The 15,332-nt window shown below is 36.3% G+C and overlaps 2 protein-coding genes across 10 annotated transcripts in view; one reads left to right on the plus strand and one right to left on the minus strand.

Moving 5' to 3' along the window:
- The first annotated feature begins 327 nt into the window (after window positions 1-327).
- On the plus strand, window positions 328-12,221 carry USP1 (ubiquitin specific peptidase 1). The gene is made up of 9 exons (XM_006732895.3): window positions 328-1,097; window positions 3,240-3,478; window positions 4,832-4,952; window positions 5,479-5,583; window positions 6,160-6,320; window positions 7,441-8,126; window positions 8,817-8,987; window positions 9,628-9,829; window positions 10,710-12,221. Exons 2-9 carry the CDS (start codon window positions 3,309-3,311, stop codon window positions 11,443-11,445), a joined length of 2,352 nt encoding a protein of 783 aa, XP_006732958.1. The 5' UTR covers window positions 328-1,097; window positions 3,240-3,308; the 3' UTR covers window positions 11,446-12,221.
- Window positions 12,222-14,419: 2,198 nt separating this feature from the next.
- Window positions 14,420-15,332, minus strand: part of DOCK7 (dedicator of cytokinesis 7) — a 210,485-nt gene continuing 209,572 nt past the window's right edge. For all 9 annotated transcript variants that reach the window (XM_081816976.1, XM_031027711.2, XM_006732893.3 and 6 more), the window contains one exon: window positions 14,420-14,883. In XM_081816976.1, the coding sequence (XP_081673102.1) occupies window positions 14,841-14,883 (43 nt within the window). In that variant the 3' untranslated portion in view covers window positions 14,420-14,840. The remainder of the gene's footprint in view (window positions 14,884-15,332) is intronic.

Consider the following 15,332-nt stretch of genomic DNA (forward strand, 5'->3'; position numbering starts at 1 on the left):
TCCGGAAACCGCACCCTCGGAGGCGTCCCATCGTCGAGGATTCACAAAACGCGGAGCCAGATTTAACAGTCGGCGGCGAAAGCGCGCACTCGAAAGCCAATGAGAGCGGAAGGAGGGGACCGCTCCTGAAGGGTACTCTGCATATCTAGCAATGATTGGTCGAGTTCTCCTTTCTTCTTTTTGGTATTGGCTAGACTTCCTTCTTCCGCCCACCCACTTGGCTTTTGTCTAGGTACTTCTGATTGGCTCCTCTTGGGTGGTGGTGGTGGGGGCAAGGTTTGGGGGATTGCTTATCGCAGATTGGTGGATTTGAGCACCTAGCGTCGTCTTCTCGAGGAAGGAGACCGTCCCATCCTCTCCCTGTCCTGTCTCCCGACCCGTACGCTTTTCCTCAACTCGCGCGCACGAATGGTTAAAAAAAAAAAAAAGGGTGTGAGGCTCGAGCCCGCCAGCCAGGCCTCCAGCACCTAGCGCGCGCCCTCAGCGAGGACCCGCGCGAGCTGCCCGTGACGCTGCCTGCGCTGTTTGAAACTGCAGAACCCGTTAGGATCTTGGGGAAACTACCGTTCCAGCTGGTTCCGGAGCCCGTGCGTGCCAGGGGGGCGAGTGGCGGTCGCGAGGCGGCTCCCGCCTTTCGCGTCTCTGCAGCGTGGAGACTAGAACCGGCACTTTCGAAGGACGCCACCTCCAATCGCAGTGCTGGCGCGGGCGGAGGCTAAAACACGGGGGTCCTGAGAGAGAGGAAAACGCGCCAAGTTCCCCTCGGTGGTGAAGTGGGAAAGACCCTAGCGGTTCAGGCTTTTGGCGAGCGGGACTACTTCTGGTGCTCCCTGCCATCCCGGGGCGGGGGCGGGCGGGGGCGGGCGGGAGCAGGCGCCGCTCCCGGGATGTAGTTGGTGCCGGCGCAGGGCAGGACCGAGCGGCAGCCCGGGTTCCCGCTCTTGAGAGCGAATGGTCACTCCCCTGCAGGGAGAGCGATCCGGCCAGCTTTTCCTTGGGTCGGGGGCCGCGGGCAGGGTCTCACCCGTCGCACCCACACCCATCCCGGCTGCACTCGGGGCGTCACCGCCGCGGACCTCGCTTTGGGCCATGACCAGGTAAGGAGGGCCTGGGGAGGAGGGGTCCGTGCCTGGGCGCCAAGGCAAGTTCGGCCGGGTCCCGACGGGCACTGCCTTGGGACGCCGCGGGGGAGACGCCAGGACCACTTCGCTGCGACGCCCTTGCCGAGCTGCCAGCCAAGCCCTCCCGGCACCGCTGTATCTGTGTTGGGGGGCGGGGAGGGTGCCTCTCCTGCAGCCGTAGGGATTCGGGGAGGCAGGTGCGGGCTGGGCATAAATAGGCCAGCTCCGCGGGTGAGGGGGCCCGGAGCTGCGGTGCGGCGGGAGTCGCCACCGGTCAGCCTCCCGCCGGGCCCCGGCCGTGTCTGACGGGCACGGACGGCAGCACAGCCTCGTCTTTTCACTTTTGCGTTCCTGGAGTGATGCGGGGTCGGGAGAAAATGTTTCCACTCAGGTTGTCCGGAATTGCTAAATTTTATCGCGCACTCTCAATTTTTCTAGAAGTATTTAGAAGGCCACGTGTTTTAAACCTTTGTGGAGGATGCTATCCTGAATTGTTTTACGTTTTTCCCGAAAAATTGGAATTGAGTCGTGTCTTGTAAAGGGAAGAAAACTAATGAGACTGAATGTTCGTACTGTCATTTGTTCAAGAGCATTTAATGCTCGATTTATTATGTTTTCTGTGAAACTTGATTTAGACTTCAGGAAAGCCAGGAGCAAGAAGTGGTGTAGCATAAGATGCGGTAGCTGGTAAAAATGTGATATTGTCAGTGATGTTAAATGTTAGTAATTTGAGGGAGCCAAAAGGCTTTATTGCTTAGGATTTATCCGTTATTTCAGCTGCGCGGTCATTTTTTTCTAATATGTACTTAAATCCGGTTAGAGAATACACTTTCCATCATTTAGAAGAATTACCTCCCAAGAAAAACCTTTGACAAGAATCGTTAATGCTTAGAGATCCCTGACAAATTGGCGCAGGCTGGTTTATCATTCATGATAGCTTTCCATCAGTAGCATTAAGTGATTTGGAGGGTAAATTGAGTTGGAGAGGGGGATGGGGAAATTGGTCAACTTTCCAGTTACTTCTAAGTTGAGTCTCAAAAATGTGGTTTCACTACCGAGTTCAGTGTTGCGAATTCCCAGATCAGCGGCAGCCGAGTGAAATGTTTATTAGTAAGTATGGAGTTTGAGTGAATTATCTACTCATTCTATTAATGTGTCTATATTTGAAAGTTATTGTCGAGCTTTTGTGCTCTAATATTCCAGTCAGATAATTTTCCCCTGATATCTTAATGAAAATAGGATGGGTGTATAAAATAACTATCACAAGTACTGTGGGGTTTTTTTTCATCCAAAAGTTTTAACAAGAGGAAAAAAAGGTTGCAAAAGTCAAAATCATACTTTTTCTACTCTAAGCAGCATTAAAAAAAGTTTATAGTTTAAAAAAGTGTTTGGAAAATCAGTAGTGTATTGTGTTTAGTGCATAACAGTTTGGACTGCACAAAGTGCGGCAGTTCTTTACTGTCCCAACCATGCATGTTTCATTACTTTTCACTCAAGTTTTTAGGTGTAACTGAATACTAGATCTGTGCCTTTGCTTATATGCAAATTATACTTTAATTGGGACTATAGTTGACACAACTTTACATTAGTTTCAGATGTACAACATGGTGACTTGTGCAAATTATACCTTAAAGCAGCTTTTTAGAGACTTTATTTCATGTATTCGTATTAATAACTAGAAAAGACCTTGGAAGGCTCATTCACTTCTAGTACTCTGACTTCCCATTCATCCCTTTCTCTTTCTCACCTTGTACTTAAGAATTAGAGATGGTTGTTCAGTCAATATTTTCGGAATAAGTTAAAATAAAAATTAACTTTTTACTCACTACTACTTTACTGTAGGTGTACTAAAATGGGGATATTTCGTGATGTGGCTCTTAATCCAACAGACTAATGAAAGTTCAGTATCTGATAATTTTTGTTAAGAAAGTTAAAGACATATGGCAAGCTCCTTCATTTAAGCAATAAGCATTGAGTGCCTGTTACTGGCCAAGCATTGGGTTTTCAAATGCAAAGTTCTAATTAATTCCATTCCTTGGTAAATTTTCAAAATTAATGATTTTATTGCCTACAGCAGATAACTGAAAAGTAATGAAACCTTTTCTCTGCGATTAACAGATATGATTGGTGATTACAACATCCTTGTATAAATTAATTCTTGTCAACTCCTTGGGATTTGAAGAGAAAATGCCTGGTGTCATACCTAGTGAAAGTAATGGGCTTTCAAGAGGTAGCCCATCAAAGAAAAACAGACTTTCCTTGAAGTTTTTTCAGAAAAAGGAAACTAAGAGAGCCTTGGATTTCACGGATTCTCAAGAAAATGAAGAAAAGGCTTCTGAATATAGAGGATCTGAAATGTATGTATGTTATTTTTAAGTATATTTCTGTATTTTAAGAATTCCATATCAGTGAAGCAGTGAACTTTGATATCTCCAGACATTCTGACTTGATAGTCTATGCAGGCAAAACACAGTAGTGAGACAAACCTATTAGCCAATTAGATTAACTTGGAGAAATATTTATTGGCTAAAATTATTTTTCAGTTCAAATTTGTTCGTAGTATAACACATTCTGTGTAAAGGGTAAAGAAATAACGTGATTTTTTTTTTCTTTTGGGTGGTTCAGAAGACTTGACAGTTCTTGAGATATTTAAATTTTATAGTCATACCTAATATGTATGAATTACCAAACCTGTTGTATGTTGCCAACTTAAGATAAACCTAAAAATAGGAAATGCTTTGATGCAAGTAAATCCTTCAGTGACTCAGATCTGAACAAAATGGAATATTTTAATACTGTTGTTCTAGTTGTAGTCTACACTAGGTCGCTATTCAACAAAAAGGTGCACTGCTGTATGACTAAACTGGATTTGGTCTCGTGTAATTTCCTAATATTTACCAATAATCAGTTTAGGAGATGTGAATCTTATGTTTAAAACACTCTGAGGTGCTAGAGTAGTAAGTGGCAGCTGTAAAATAAATAAAAATGCTGTTGAGGACCTACTACTTGTTAAAGTAAGGTAAAAGAATTACAAACTTGAACAGTTCATTTTAAAGTGAAGGACAACTGTAATTCTCTTTATAGACTCTTTCCTTTTAATCTTAACAGAACCTGATTTCTTAGGCAGTACAGCCTCTCCTAGATACCATCATAGCGTATTCCCAGGTTTTTATTGAGAGACTGCTTTTAAAAATGTCATGTAGGGGGGCGCCTGGGTGGCTCAGTTGGTTAAGCGACTGCCTTCGGCTCAGGTCATGATCCTGGAGTCCCTGGATCGAGTCCCACATCGGGCTCCCTGCTCGGCAGGAAGTCTGCTTCTCCCTCTGACCCTCCCCCCTCTCATGTGCTCTCACTCATTCTCTCTCTCTCAAATAAATAAATAAAATCTTAAAAAAAAAAATGTCATGTAGGGTTTATTAATCACAGTACCAGTTCAATTTTCTACGCTCTAAAATGGGATTAACAGCTTCATGATGGAATTGTTTAGAGGCTTGTTGTGTATAATATTTTTAAAGTGCTTGTAAAACTTTTATTCTGGGTATGTAGCAATTTTCACACCTGTACAGATTTCTTCTCAAGTGTCACCTGAATAAAGTCCATATGCTTTTCAGTTCATACAACTTTTGGAAAAAGACTAAATCTTAGGAGGTATAATTTCTACTTTAAGATACTACACTTCATAAAACCTCTCTCTGCTCTATACTTAATAGTGATCAAGTTGTTCCTGCAGCACAGTCCTCACCTATAAACTGTGAGAAGAGAGAAAACTTGTTACCATTTGTGGGACTGAATAATCTCGGCAATACTTGTTATCTTAATAGTATACTTCAGGTAAATTGATGACTTTGCTATATAATAAAGCTTCAGTAGGCAAAGCATGATGTCACATTTAATGTGTTCTGAGAATTTCAGATTATTGGGATAATTGTCCATACGTCTTTGCCTTTGATTGTAAATAAACTAGAATGGACTAAAGTAATGATTCTAAATTGTATGTTACCAGCTTCCTTTGGGGTGAGAGAAAGTGGTATGTTAAATAAAATGGGAATAAAAAAATTGAACTGACTTTGGTTAATTGGAAGATGCCAAACCCTTAGTTTTTCTGCTTGATTCCTAGTGCAGTGGTGACATGAATTTTAACCTTTGGAACTCTGCTTTATGTTGTACCCTTCTAACCATAAGTCTTAGCAATATGTGCCCAGCCTCAGTGCTTTGCTGCCACTGAGGGAAGACAGTGGGCTAGTATGATGAAATAGAAAACAATTTTTGATCTAATACTAATCTCAGAATTTTAATGCATTTAAAAGTGCTCTACAAAAAATGTAGATAAACACTCAGACATTCTTACTTTTTATAGGTATTATATTTTTGTCCTGGTTTTAAATCTGGAGTGAAGCACTTATTTAACATTATTTCAAGGAAGAAAGAAGCCCTAAAAGATGAAACCAATCAAAAAGATAAGGTAAAAAATAAAACAACAACATATATAAAAAGTATAGTCATGGAAATTCACTTGCTTAGAAATGAGAAAGTAATAGATACACAGAGGATTTGGGAGGAGGATAACAGATTATTTCTCTGTTAAACTATAACTGAGAAATTTCTCAGTATCCTGTGTTTTCAGAAAGGCATTTTTTTTTTCCATTTTTGTAGGTTAGCTAAATACATTATCACCTTTTACAGTGTCTTCTCCTGCCCTCTAATTTATTGCTTACCAATAAGCATTGTCATTTATATGCCAAAGTCAGTTTATCATACCATTATACCATCTGCTACTTATCTATTGTTTTCCAGTACTCACTTTTAAAATTTAAATATAAAGAAAACTTTGACTTACACAATCAGAAAACCATTCTCTTCCAAGTAGAAAGTAATGAAAAAATACTCTTAAAATTTTTTAGTTTATTTGTATACCTCCATAAAATTAGTGTTATAATAATGAAATTAAATTTAGCAAAGCTAGTATTGTCTAGTGAGAAAAAGAAAAGAGGGAATGTACTTAATTTGTTTAATGGTTTGTGGGTTTCTTTTTTGACAGGGAAATTGCAAAGAAGATTCTTTGGCAAGTTATGAACTAATATGCAGCTTACAGTCCTTGATCATTTCAGTTGAACAGCTTCAGGCTAGCTTTCTCTTAAATCCAGAGAAATACACTGATGAACTTGCTACTCAGCCAAGGCGACTGCTTAACACACTCAGGTATAGCCTTTAATATAATTTTAGGATTCCAGCTTAGCAACTCATTGCTCTCTTTGGAGGAGAGTGATATGTGAACAAATAGGGGGAATAAAGGGCAAAGAAAACAGAAACTACAGATCTACAGTCCCTAGTATCCCAGAGGCTCTGGAAATTAGACATTTCTTTGGTAAGTTTGGTACTAATAAATTCATTAGATCTGAATCGGTATGAGGCTTTTTATAGTCTTTATTCATTTTTATTTATAATGTGAATATTCATACATTTTTCTGTAGAAATAGTAATATGTTTAATTATGGGATAGTACAAGTGCCATATTTTTGATCTGAAAATTACTGAATTTCTCAAATACATTTGGTCCTAAGAAATTTCAGATTAGGAATTACAGGTTTTTATTCAAAATATATTATGCGTAAGAACTGTAAATTGCAAGTATTCTAGTTTTGTTGTATGTGCTTGCAGAACTATTAGCTGGATTAGATTTCTTTGTATTGTCTTAAATGAAACTTCAATATATAAAATAGCTTTATCTAATACGTTATAGGGTAAATCTTTAAAAAGTTATTTAAGAATAGACCTAGGGTGGGGAACCTGGCTGGCGAACCTGGCTGGCTCAGTTGGTAGAGTGTGCAGCTCTTACTCTAGGGGTTGTGAGTTTGAGCCTCATGTTGGGTGTAAATACACTGTTCTGTGTTTGTTGATGAGCGTAAGTGTAGTGTAGCATGGTGGCCAAGAGCAGGTTTGAATCTTAGCTTTGAACAAGCTACCTTATCTGTAAATCAGGGTAAAATAGTACTTACCTCATAGGATTATTCAAATTATGTTATATATCTAACATAAAAAGCATCTTGAATAAAACCTGGTACATGGTAAAATATATATACTAATGTTACTGGTATTTAGAAGAGGATGAAAGTATTTGTGATAATGAATATGAGGTAAAATTTGTTTTTACTTTTAGTTACAAGTTTAGGTAAGAAGTTTCAAATTAGTTGAATAAATGTTTTTAGATTTTTAAAATAATTTATGCTCTCTCTCTAAAGGAATCAATTTCTCTATAGAAAGGGTTTTTGTATTCTATCTTTAAAACTAGAATAGATGAAATGGAAATTTTTATTTATAGGGAACTCAACCCTATGTATGAAGGATATCTACAGCATGATGCACAGGAAGTATTACAGTGTATTTTGGGAAACATTCAAGAAACATGCCAACTCCTAAAAAAAGAAGAAGTAAAAAATGTGGTAGAATTATCTACTAAGGTAGAAGAAAAACCTCATCAGAAAGAGGAAATGAGTGGTATTAACAGCATAGAGATGGACAACCTGAGGCATTCTGAAGACTATAAAGAAAAACTCCCAAAAGGAAATGGGAAAAGAAAAAATGACATTGAATTTGGTAACATGAAGAAAAAAGTTAAAGTATCCAAGGAACACCAGTCATTGGAAGAGAACCAGAGACAAACCAGATCAAAAAGGAAAGCTACAGGTGATACGTTAGAGATTCCTTCTAAAATAATCCCCAAGTATGTTTCTGAAAATGAAGGTGCAAGACCCTCACAAAAGAAATCAAGAGTTAAAATAAATTGGTTGAAGCCTGCAACTAAGCAACCCAGCATTCTTTCTAAATTCTGTAGTCTGGGGAAAATAACAACAAACCAGGGATCCAAAGGACAGTCGAAAGAAAATGAATATGATCTTGAAGAGGACTGGGGGAAGTGTGAAAATGATAACACAACTAATGGTTGTGAACTTGAGTCTCCAGGGAATAATGTTAAGCCCGTTAATGAAGTTAAGCCCATAAACAAAGGTCAGTATAATTTATTCTTAGACTTTGATAGGTAGGAGGATTAACAGCTGCAGAACTGTAATGTTCTTAGATACGTGTACAATATAAATGTACTTCGAGTTTTAAGAGAAAATTTTAACACAACATGAACTGTGTTTCAAACACTGCTTAGATGTGTGTGTATAAATCTCATTAATCTTAAGGTGATGTTAATGTAATGTTAATTTATGGTTTATAAATACGGGGAGTTCAATACATTTTAATGGAGAATTATTTTAACCTTTTGAAAGCAGTACTTGACAATAAACTCAAGAAATTACATTTAATGAAATACATTTTTAGAGAACTAAGTAGGTACACTGTTCTTGAACTGGATTTCTACCTAGTTTTGTCCAGATCTCAGACAAAATGTATAGTATTGACGTGGTTAATGGTTTTACCAACAGTGTCATTACTTATTTGGGGGTTATTCCTATAGGAATGTCTTTGGGAAGGGAGTTAAAATGACATAATTGTGACTTTCTTTCTTAGAGACAACAGTAATTCATATTCAAAACTATCTCTACAGGGAATTTATGGGTCATGAGTAAGATACCTCTTAATGCTAATAAGCAAGTTTAGATGTAAAAATTAACCTTTTACTCATGATACACTGTAAATGAACTATTGGTTATGTGGGCTATGCTGAAAAGTTTTCCTTTTTTTTTTTAGGTGCAGAGCAAATTGGTTTTGAGCTAGTAGAGAAATTATTTCAAGGTCAGCTGGTATTAAGGACTCGTTGCTTAGAATGTGAAAGTTTAACAGAAAGAAGAGAAGATTTTCAGGACATCAGTGTACCAGTACAAGAAGATGAGCTTTCCAAAGTAGAGGAGAGTTCTGAAAGTAAGCAGAATTGGAGTCTTGTATGGACTTTGTGTGGACCGTGGAATAAGTAGTTTTCTTCAACGAAACACAGTCTGATAGTAGCTTGACATAATTATTGAGAAAAAAAGAGCTGGCTTTTAGTCTCTGGTATAATAAAATTTTTCTGCTCCTATAGATTCACTTGTTAATAGTTAGCATTTGGAAAATTGTGGCATCTTTATTTTAATGTATACAGTGGGAAAAAGGGAAAACGAAACACTTTAATAACTGGTGGGTGTCTCAGTCTTAGAGTTACATCTTTGAGCCACTGTTTAAAAAGTAGGGAAAGATATGGGAAGTGATCACGAGACTGGCTTACCTCTTCAGATACTGGAAATTAATAGCTAAACTAAAGTCTGTCTTAACACTCAGAGTAGGTTATCTTCATTTTGCCGTCCTGTCACCTAAATACTTTCTGGCTGCCCAAATACAAATATTTAAAAGATACGTATACTGTTGAGGATGAACTTAAAAGTTTCTGAAACTCAAAGGAATGTTTTTACTATTTGGGAAGGATTAGTCAATTGAAATTGCATGTTAATTTTGGACATGGACCTTGTTTAATTTTAAATGTCTGAGAGGTTTTTCATTTGTGAGTGAAAGGAACTCTCTTATGTAGTTTCTCCAGAGCCAAAAACAGAAATGAAGACCCTGAGATGGGCGATTTCACAGTTTGCTTCAGTGGAGAGGATTGTAGGAGAAGATAAATATTTCTGTGAAAATTGCCATCATTATACTGAAGCCGAACGAAGTCTTTTGTTTGACAAAATGCCTGAAGTTATAACTATTCATTTGAAGTGCTTTGCTGCTAGTGGCTTGGAGTGAGTATTATAAATAAAAGCTACATGAAAAAAAATAAGCTCTATAAGAAGTTTTGTTCAAAATACTATAATAGTAAAATAGCGTAATAGCATAATATAAACTACTGAAATGAATTTATAAAGATTACCTTAGAAAAGTCTGTTCTCTTTTTAACAGTTTTCTTGTAAAAATGCATCAATTTAAATCCTTTTGGTATGAATACACATTCTAGGATTTCTTCCCACATCTTTTAATCTTCATTCCTTATTAGAAACAGTTTCAAGTTGAATTGATTAAAGCAAGCAAAGAGATTTTTATATACATTGAGATTTTTTTTTTTTTAGGGGAGAAAAAGGCAGAATTATTTCATTTTCAAAGTAACCAGGAGTCAAACTAGTTCTTTGAAGAATGAGAGATTCTTCTCATTGAAAATTTAAGTATCTTTGTGACATGTATACATGTAAATGGTTTGAAATTACCATGAGGGCTTTCCAGTAGTTCTCTACACACTATATTATGCCTGAAGATGACACACAGTGCTTTCTTTCAGTGGACATTTTCTTTGCTCCCCAAATCCTGGTAGAGAAAGCCTTCGTATTAAAATTACTTAACTAAAATGTAAAAGATTTTGAAGTTAAATGGCATTTAAAAACGGATTTTCTCATTGTACAAAATTAGGAAAGTAGAAAAAATGAAAGGGAGAATGCCATACATCCTTCACAGAAACAGGTGAATTATACATAAGTATACAAAATTAGAGTCTGGTTTTTATTTTATGTTTATATAAGCACTAAATATTAAGGGTCATTCAGACTTCTGCTTGGTTTCACATTTGGGGGTAAAACTGAATATATGTAAAGTGGAATTGCAGAAAACCCCTTTTTTTTTTTCCTTCCAAAGGTTTGATTGTTATGGTGGTGGACTTTCCAAGATCAACACTCCTTTACTGACACCTCTTAAACTGTCACTAGAAGAATGGAGCACAAAGCCAACCAACGACAGCTATGGCTTATTTGCGGTTGTGATGCACAGTGGCATCACCATCAGTAGTGGGCACTACACTGCTTCTGTTAAAGTCACCGACCTTAACAGTTTAGAACTAGATAAGGGAAATTTTGTGATCGACCAAATGTGTGAAATAGGTAAGCCAGAACCATTGAATGAGGAGGAAGCAAGGGGTGTGGTTGAAAATTATGATGATGAAGAAGTGTCAATTAGAGTCAGTGGAAATACACAGCCAAGTAAAGTTTTGAACAAAAAAAATGTAGAAGCTATTGGACTTCTTGGAGGACAAAAGAGCAAAGCAGATTATGAGCTATACAACAAAGCATCTAATCCCGATAAAGTTGCCAGTACAGCATTTGCTGAAAATAGAAATTCTGAGACTAACAATACTAATGGGACCCATGAATTTGATGCAAACAAGGAATCCAGTGACCAAACAGGCATTAACTTTAGTGGATTTGAGAACAAAATTTCATACGTAGTGCAAAGCTTAAAGGAGTATGAGGGGAAGTGGTTACTTTTTGATGATTCTGAAGTGAAAGTTACAGAAGAGAAGGACTTTTTGAATTCTCTTTCCCCTTCTACATCTCCTACATCTACTCCTTATTTACTATTTTATAAGAAATTATAGAGTGAGTATTTTCCTTATGTATATATTAAACAGACCTGGACAAAAGCTGATAAAGTTGATTACATCAAAGAGTCTAGCTTATCTTTTGAAGCTATTGGATATTATTGGTCTCTCTAGGTTTTTATATAAATAGTGACATTTGAATTACTGAAAACCATGGTGATTTTTAGAATTCATTTCCCATAGTAGAGACTAGTGATGCATTAGCTTCTGGGAACAAACCTGTATAGGTTCTTAATTGAATTACTCAAATGGGAAGCGTTTAAACACTTTTGAATTTACACCTATCTTTTGTGTTTGCTTTTTAAAATAAAGTGCTTGTATTTGTATCTCCATATTTTGGAGTAATTATCTATATGATGTTTATAGGTCCTGTGGTTTTTCAGCTAAAAAGCAGAATCTCATTTCAGTACATTTAGTTTTGTAAGTCATGAAGCCAAATCTTTAATGGGCTGTATTTAGAGGCACAAAGTCTGGAATATGTGTGTATTCACAGTAGTGTACACTTTGTGCCTTGAATCACTTTGAAAAGTGTCTCAGAAGACCTGGACAGCCAGTCCTCTTCTATGTTCACAAGAATTTTATATGTATTTATGAAAATGATTCTGTATTCTAGTAAATCTTTTTGGGCATGGACTAATTTGTATCTCTTCATAGTCATATTCTGCACGATCTGTATATAGTATATCAAATTTAGAGGTGTGACCTTAAAATTAACTTTTTTTAAAAACCGAGAGGTCAATAAAATTTAAACTGCTTAACAACTATGTATATAACTGCTCATTTTTACTTGCATATTTTTTTTTACCGTAACTATAGCTGAGTTCTTTTAAGAAAATGTATGTGTATGTATAATATATACATACACACACATACCTAGAAGAGAATAAACATGCGTAATTACCTTTAATAATACCGTGAGAGTTGGAGGTGAAGAGATTTTTCAAATAGGAGAAACTGCTTAGTCCATCCACGTTGTCATACTTAAAAGAAGTTTATAGTAAAAACTGTTGAATTCTAGTTGTCCTTTAAAGTAGACATAACTTTATAGAATCTGTAAAGATGATGCTTTGTGCACACACAGAAATGTGGTTAAATTTTCATTCTAATGTATATTAAATTGGTAAATGATCAATTACCTTATGACTTAAGACATTAAAAACAATCCTAAAGAATATATAAATGCTATTAGAATAACACTTCTATACCCCCAGAGTACCTGTCAACTAATAAATTAGTCACACAGTTAAATCATGTCTTATATTCTTTCACAAGATGGTGTGATATAAAACATCATGGTCCTCACTTCATTTTACATTCAGAATCACTAATGGAACTTTTAAAAAGAAACAGCCCGTTTCTGATAGAGAAAGAATCGTTAATGGAACTTTTAAAATGCAGCAGCCCTGAACACTACTCATAAGCTTCTGATGGAGTACTTTTAGGATAGAGCCTGGGCCTCATACTCAAGAGACAGCCAATGTTAAGAACTTGGTATAGATTCTTGATCCGAGAAAGTTTATGTTTTAAGAAAACTGAAGTATGTGGGAAGTAAGGAAGTGTTCAGTACTATACCATTGTTCTCAGAGGAAGCCTCTTTTTATTCAAGTCAGAAAACAGTATTGCATGGTAATTAAAATCATAATTATATAAATTCTAGAGTTTTTGATACTGTCACTGAGATTTATGTGAACTATTCCAAGCTCTTATGTGATATAATCTAATGAGTAATGACCTAAGGATTACTTAATATTCTCTCCCTTATGTATACCTCCCCCATCCCTTGCCCTAAAGAGGAGAGAGTACTTGTTACCTTATTTTTGTTTTAATGAATTTCCATTCTTGGCTCGTCTTCCCTTATTGTTCATGTGGATCCTCTGTCCCCAAGTTTTTGAGGTTATGCCTTTCTGACTCCTCAGCCCTTTTGGTCCAACATTGTTGACTCATCTGAAAAATCTTTTTGTGATTCAGTCTTTGAATTGATGTAGGTAAGATGAATTTGAGATAATAGTGCCAGTTATAAAGGTAGGCTGGAGAAAGGATATATCAACCATCTCCTATGTTCTCAGGAAAAGCAGGTATTTTTGAGATCTTGTTTCAACAACTACAGAATGAAGGCACCATATTTAATTAGTTTTTAAGTGATTCATGTCACTGGTCAATAGATCAAAGGGACAGCTTAAAAATGATGCCTTTCTATAAGCTGTATTACTACACACACAAAAAAAACATTGTTGAAAACACTTCCAAAAATCATTAATATGTAGTTTCTTGGATAAACTTGCCAAGTAATTGGAATAAATATTTTCAAAAAGATTTTTCCCTTAGTTTTTCATGTCAAAGTTATTTTAAATTAGTTCTTAATTTCAATTAAAACAGGTAATTTTACCTTTTACGTATACTTTATAAAGTCTATACAAGCATTAAAAAATAAAACTTTTCATTCAACTGGTAGATTAAAATCGAACACCAGCTCTCAGTGTCATTTTTATGGTGATATAGCTCTAAAGCAGATTTCTAGTTGACCAGTTTAGATGACCAAACTCATAAAATGACTGGCTTGTTTAATCTGAAACATAGGAATCATTCACTTTACTTGCTGAGAGTCATGAAGTTCATACTATCAGTATAATAAGACTGAGAGTCAAAGATAAAGCTACTGTCAGCTATCAACAGTATTCAATTGTTACAGACCAAAGTTTCGTTAGGTAAAATTATTCTGCAATTTATCCTGAATCCCTTTTTTTTGGTTTCTAAATGGAAAATACCTTAGAAACGTGTTTTAAGACTTCACAAACCAGTTACCAATATCTATCTACTACCCATTTATTCATTTATTTAATTTGGGGCTCTTTGGCCCATACAATGTCAATTTTCATTTTTAAAACTTTGCTAGTTTTGGAACTAGTTCTTGAATCAATTCAAGATTCTCTGCTTTTGTCAACAAAAATTTTTAAAGTCTCACTCGGTAAAATTAGTGTAAACGTTCACATATTTAATAGTACCTTTAAAATAAGCATTACTACATTTAAAATGGTTCCAAAATGAATCTATAAATGGTAATATAAATTAAAAAATACAAACTTAAAGTAAATAAATTTAACATTAGCTATGGTATAAATAATAGTAAATGTATAGTGAGTCATTACTTTTGAATCTTAAAAAAAGATAACAGCATATTACCAGAACATGAGAAACCATGGCCATGATTCTCAAACTTCAGTGATCTACTTTTGATACTGTTTTGGCCACTGCGTTCTTCAATGAGTAGTAATTAATGCTAGAATTTCCAGAATTAAGCCCCAAGTCTTGTTTTTCAATAAATCTTAACTTCTTTTCATACTCAGTGTTGAATACATGGCTCTCTTCAAATCAATAAGACAAGTGCATTTATTTTAAAGATCCATTTTGCGCAGGCTCATCCGACTGAAGGAATCTCTGGGGAGAAGAATGAAAGGATATAATTATAAGTAAACAATTTTTGCATATTCCTTTAAAATACGCTTTATGTACTTTTTTTCTGTCAGAGCTAGCTCAAAGTTTGCCATCAAAAACTGAAAATGTTTTTGCCATCAAAGTTCTTAACTTTCAGGTTACATGTTCATCCTATACATTCTGCCTTCTATATTCTAGTTTTATAGATTAAAAGTATATTACAGTAACCACTTTGCCAAGTGCATTGATCATTTATTCATTTGTCCAATAGGTGTATTAGATATTGTGATTAAAACAGGAGCAAAGGGATAAGAGAGATTTCAAGAAAAGATTTGCGATTATTAAAAGGGAAAAGGCAGGTGCTGCTTATTTAAAATTTTAAATCCTCAGAATTCAGCGGTTCTCAAACTCCTGGGTTTTAGATCCTTTTTACACTTAAAAACTGAGGACCC

This window comes from Leptonychotes weddellii, chromosome 4 (genome assembly GCF_054177405.1).
Source record: "Leptonychotes weddellii isolate Sample4059 chromosome 4, ASM5417740v2, whole genome shotgun sequence".
NCBI lineage: Eukaryota > Metazoa > Chordata > Mammalia > Carnivora > Phocidae > Leptonychotes > Leptonychotes weddellii.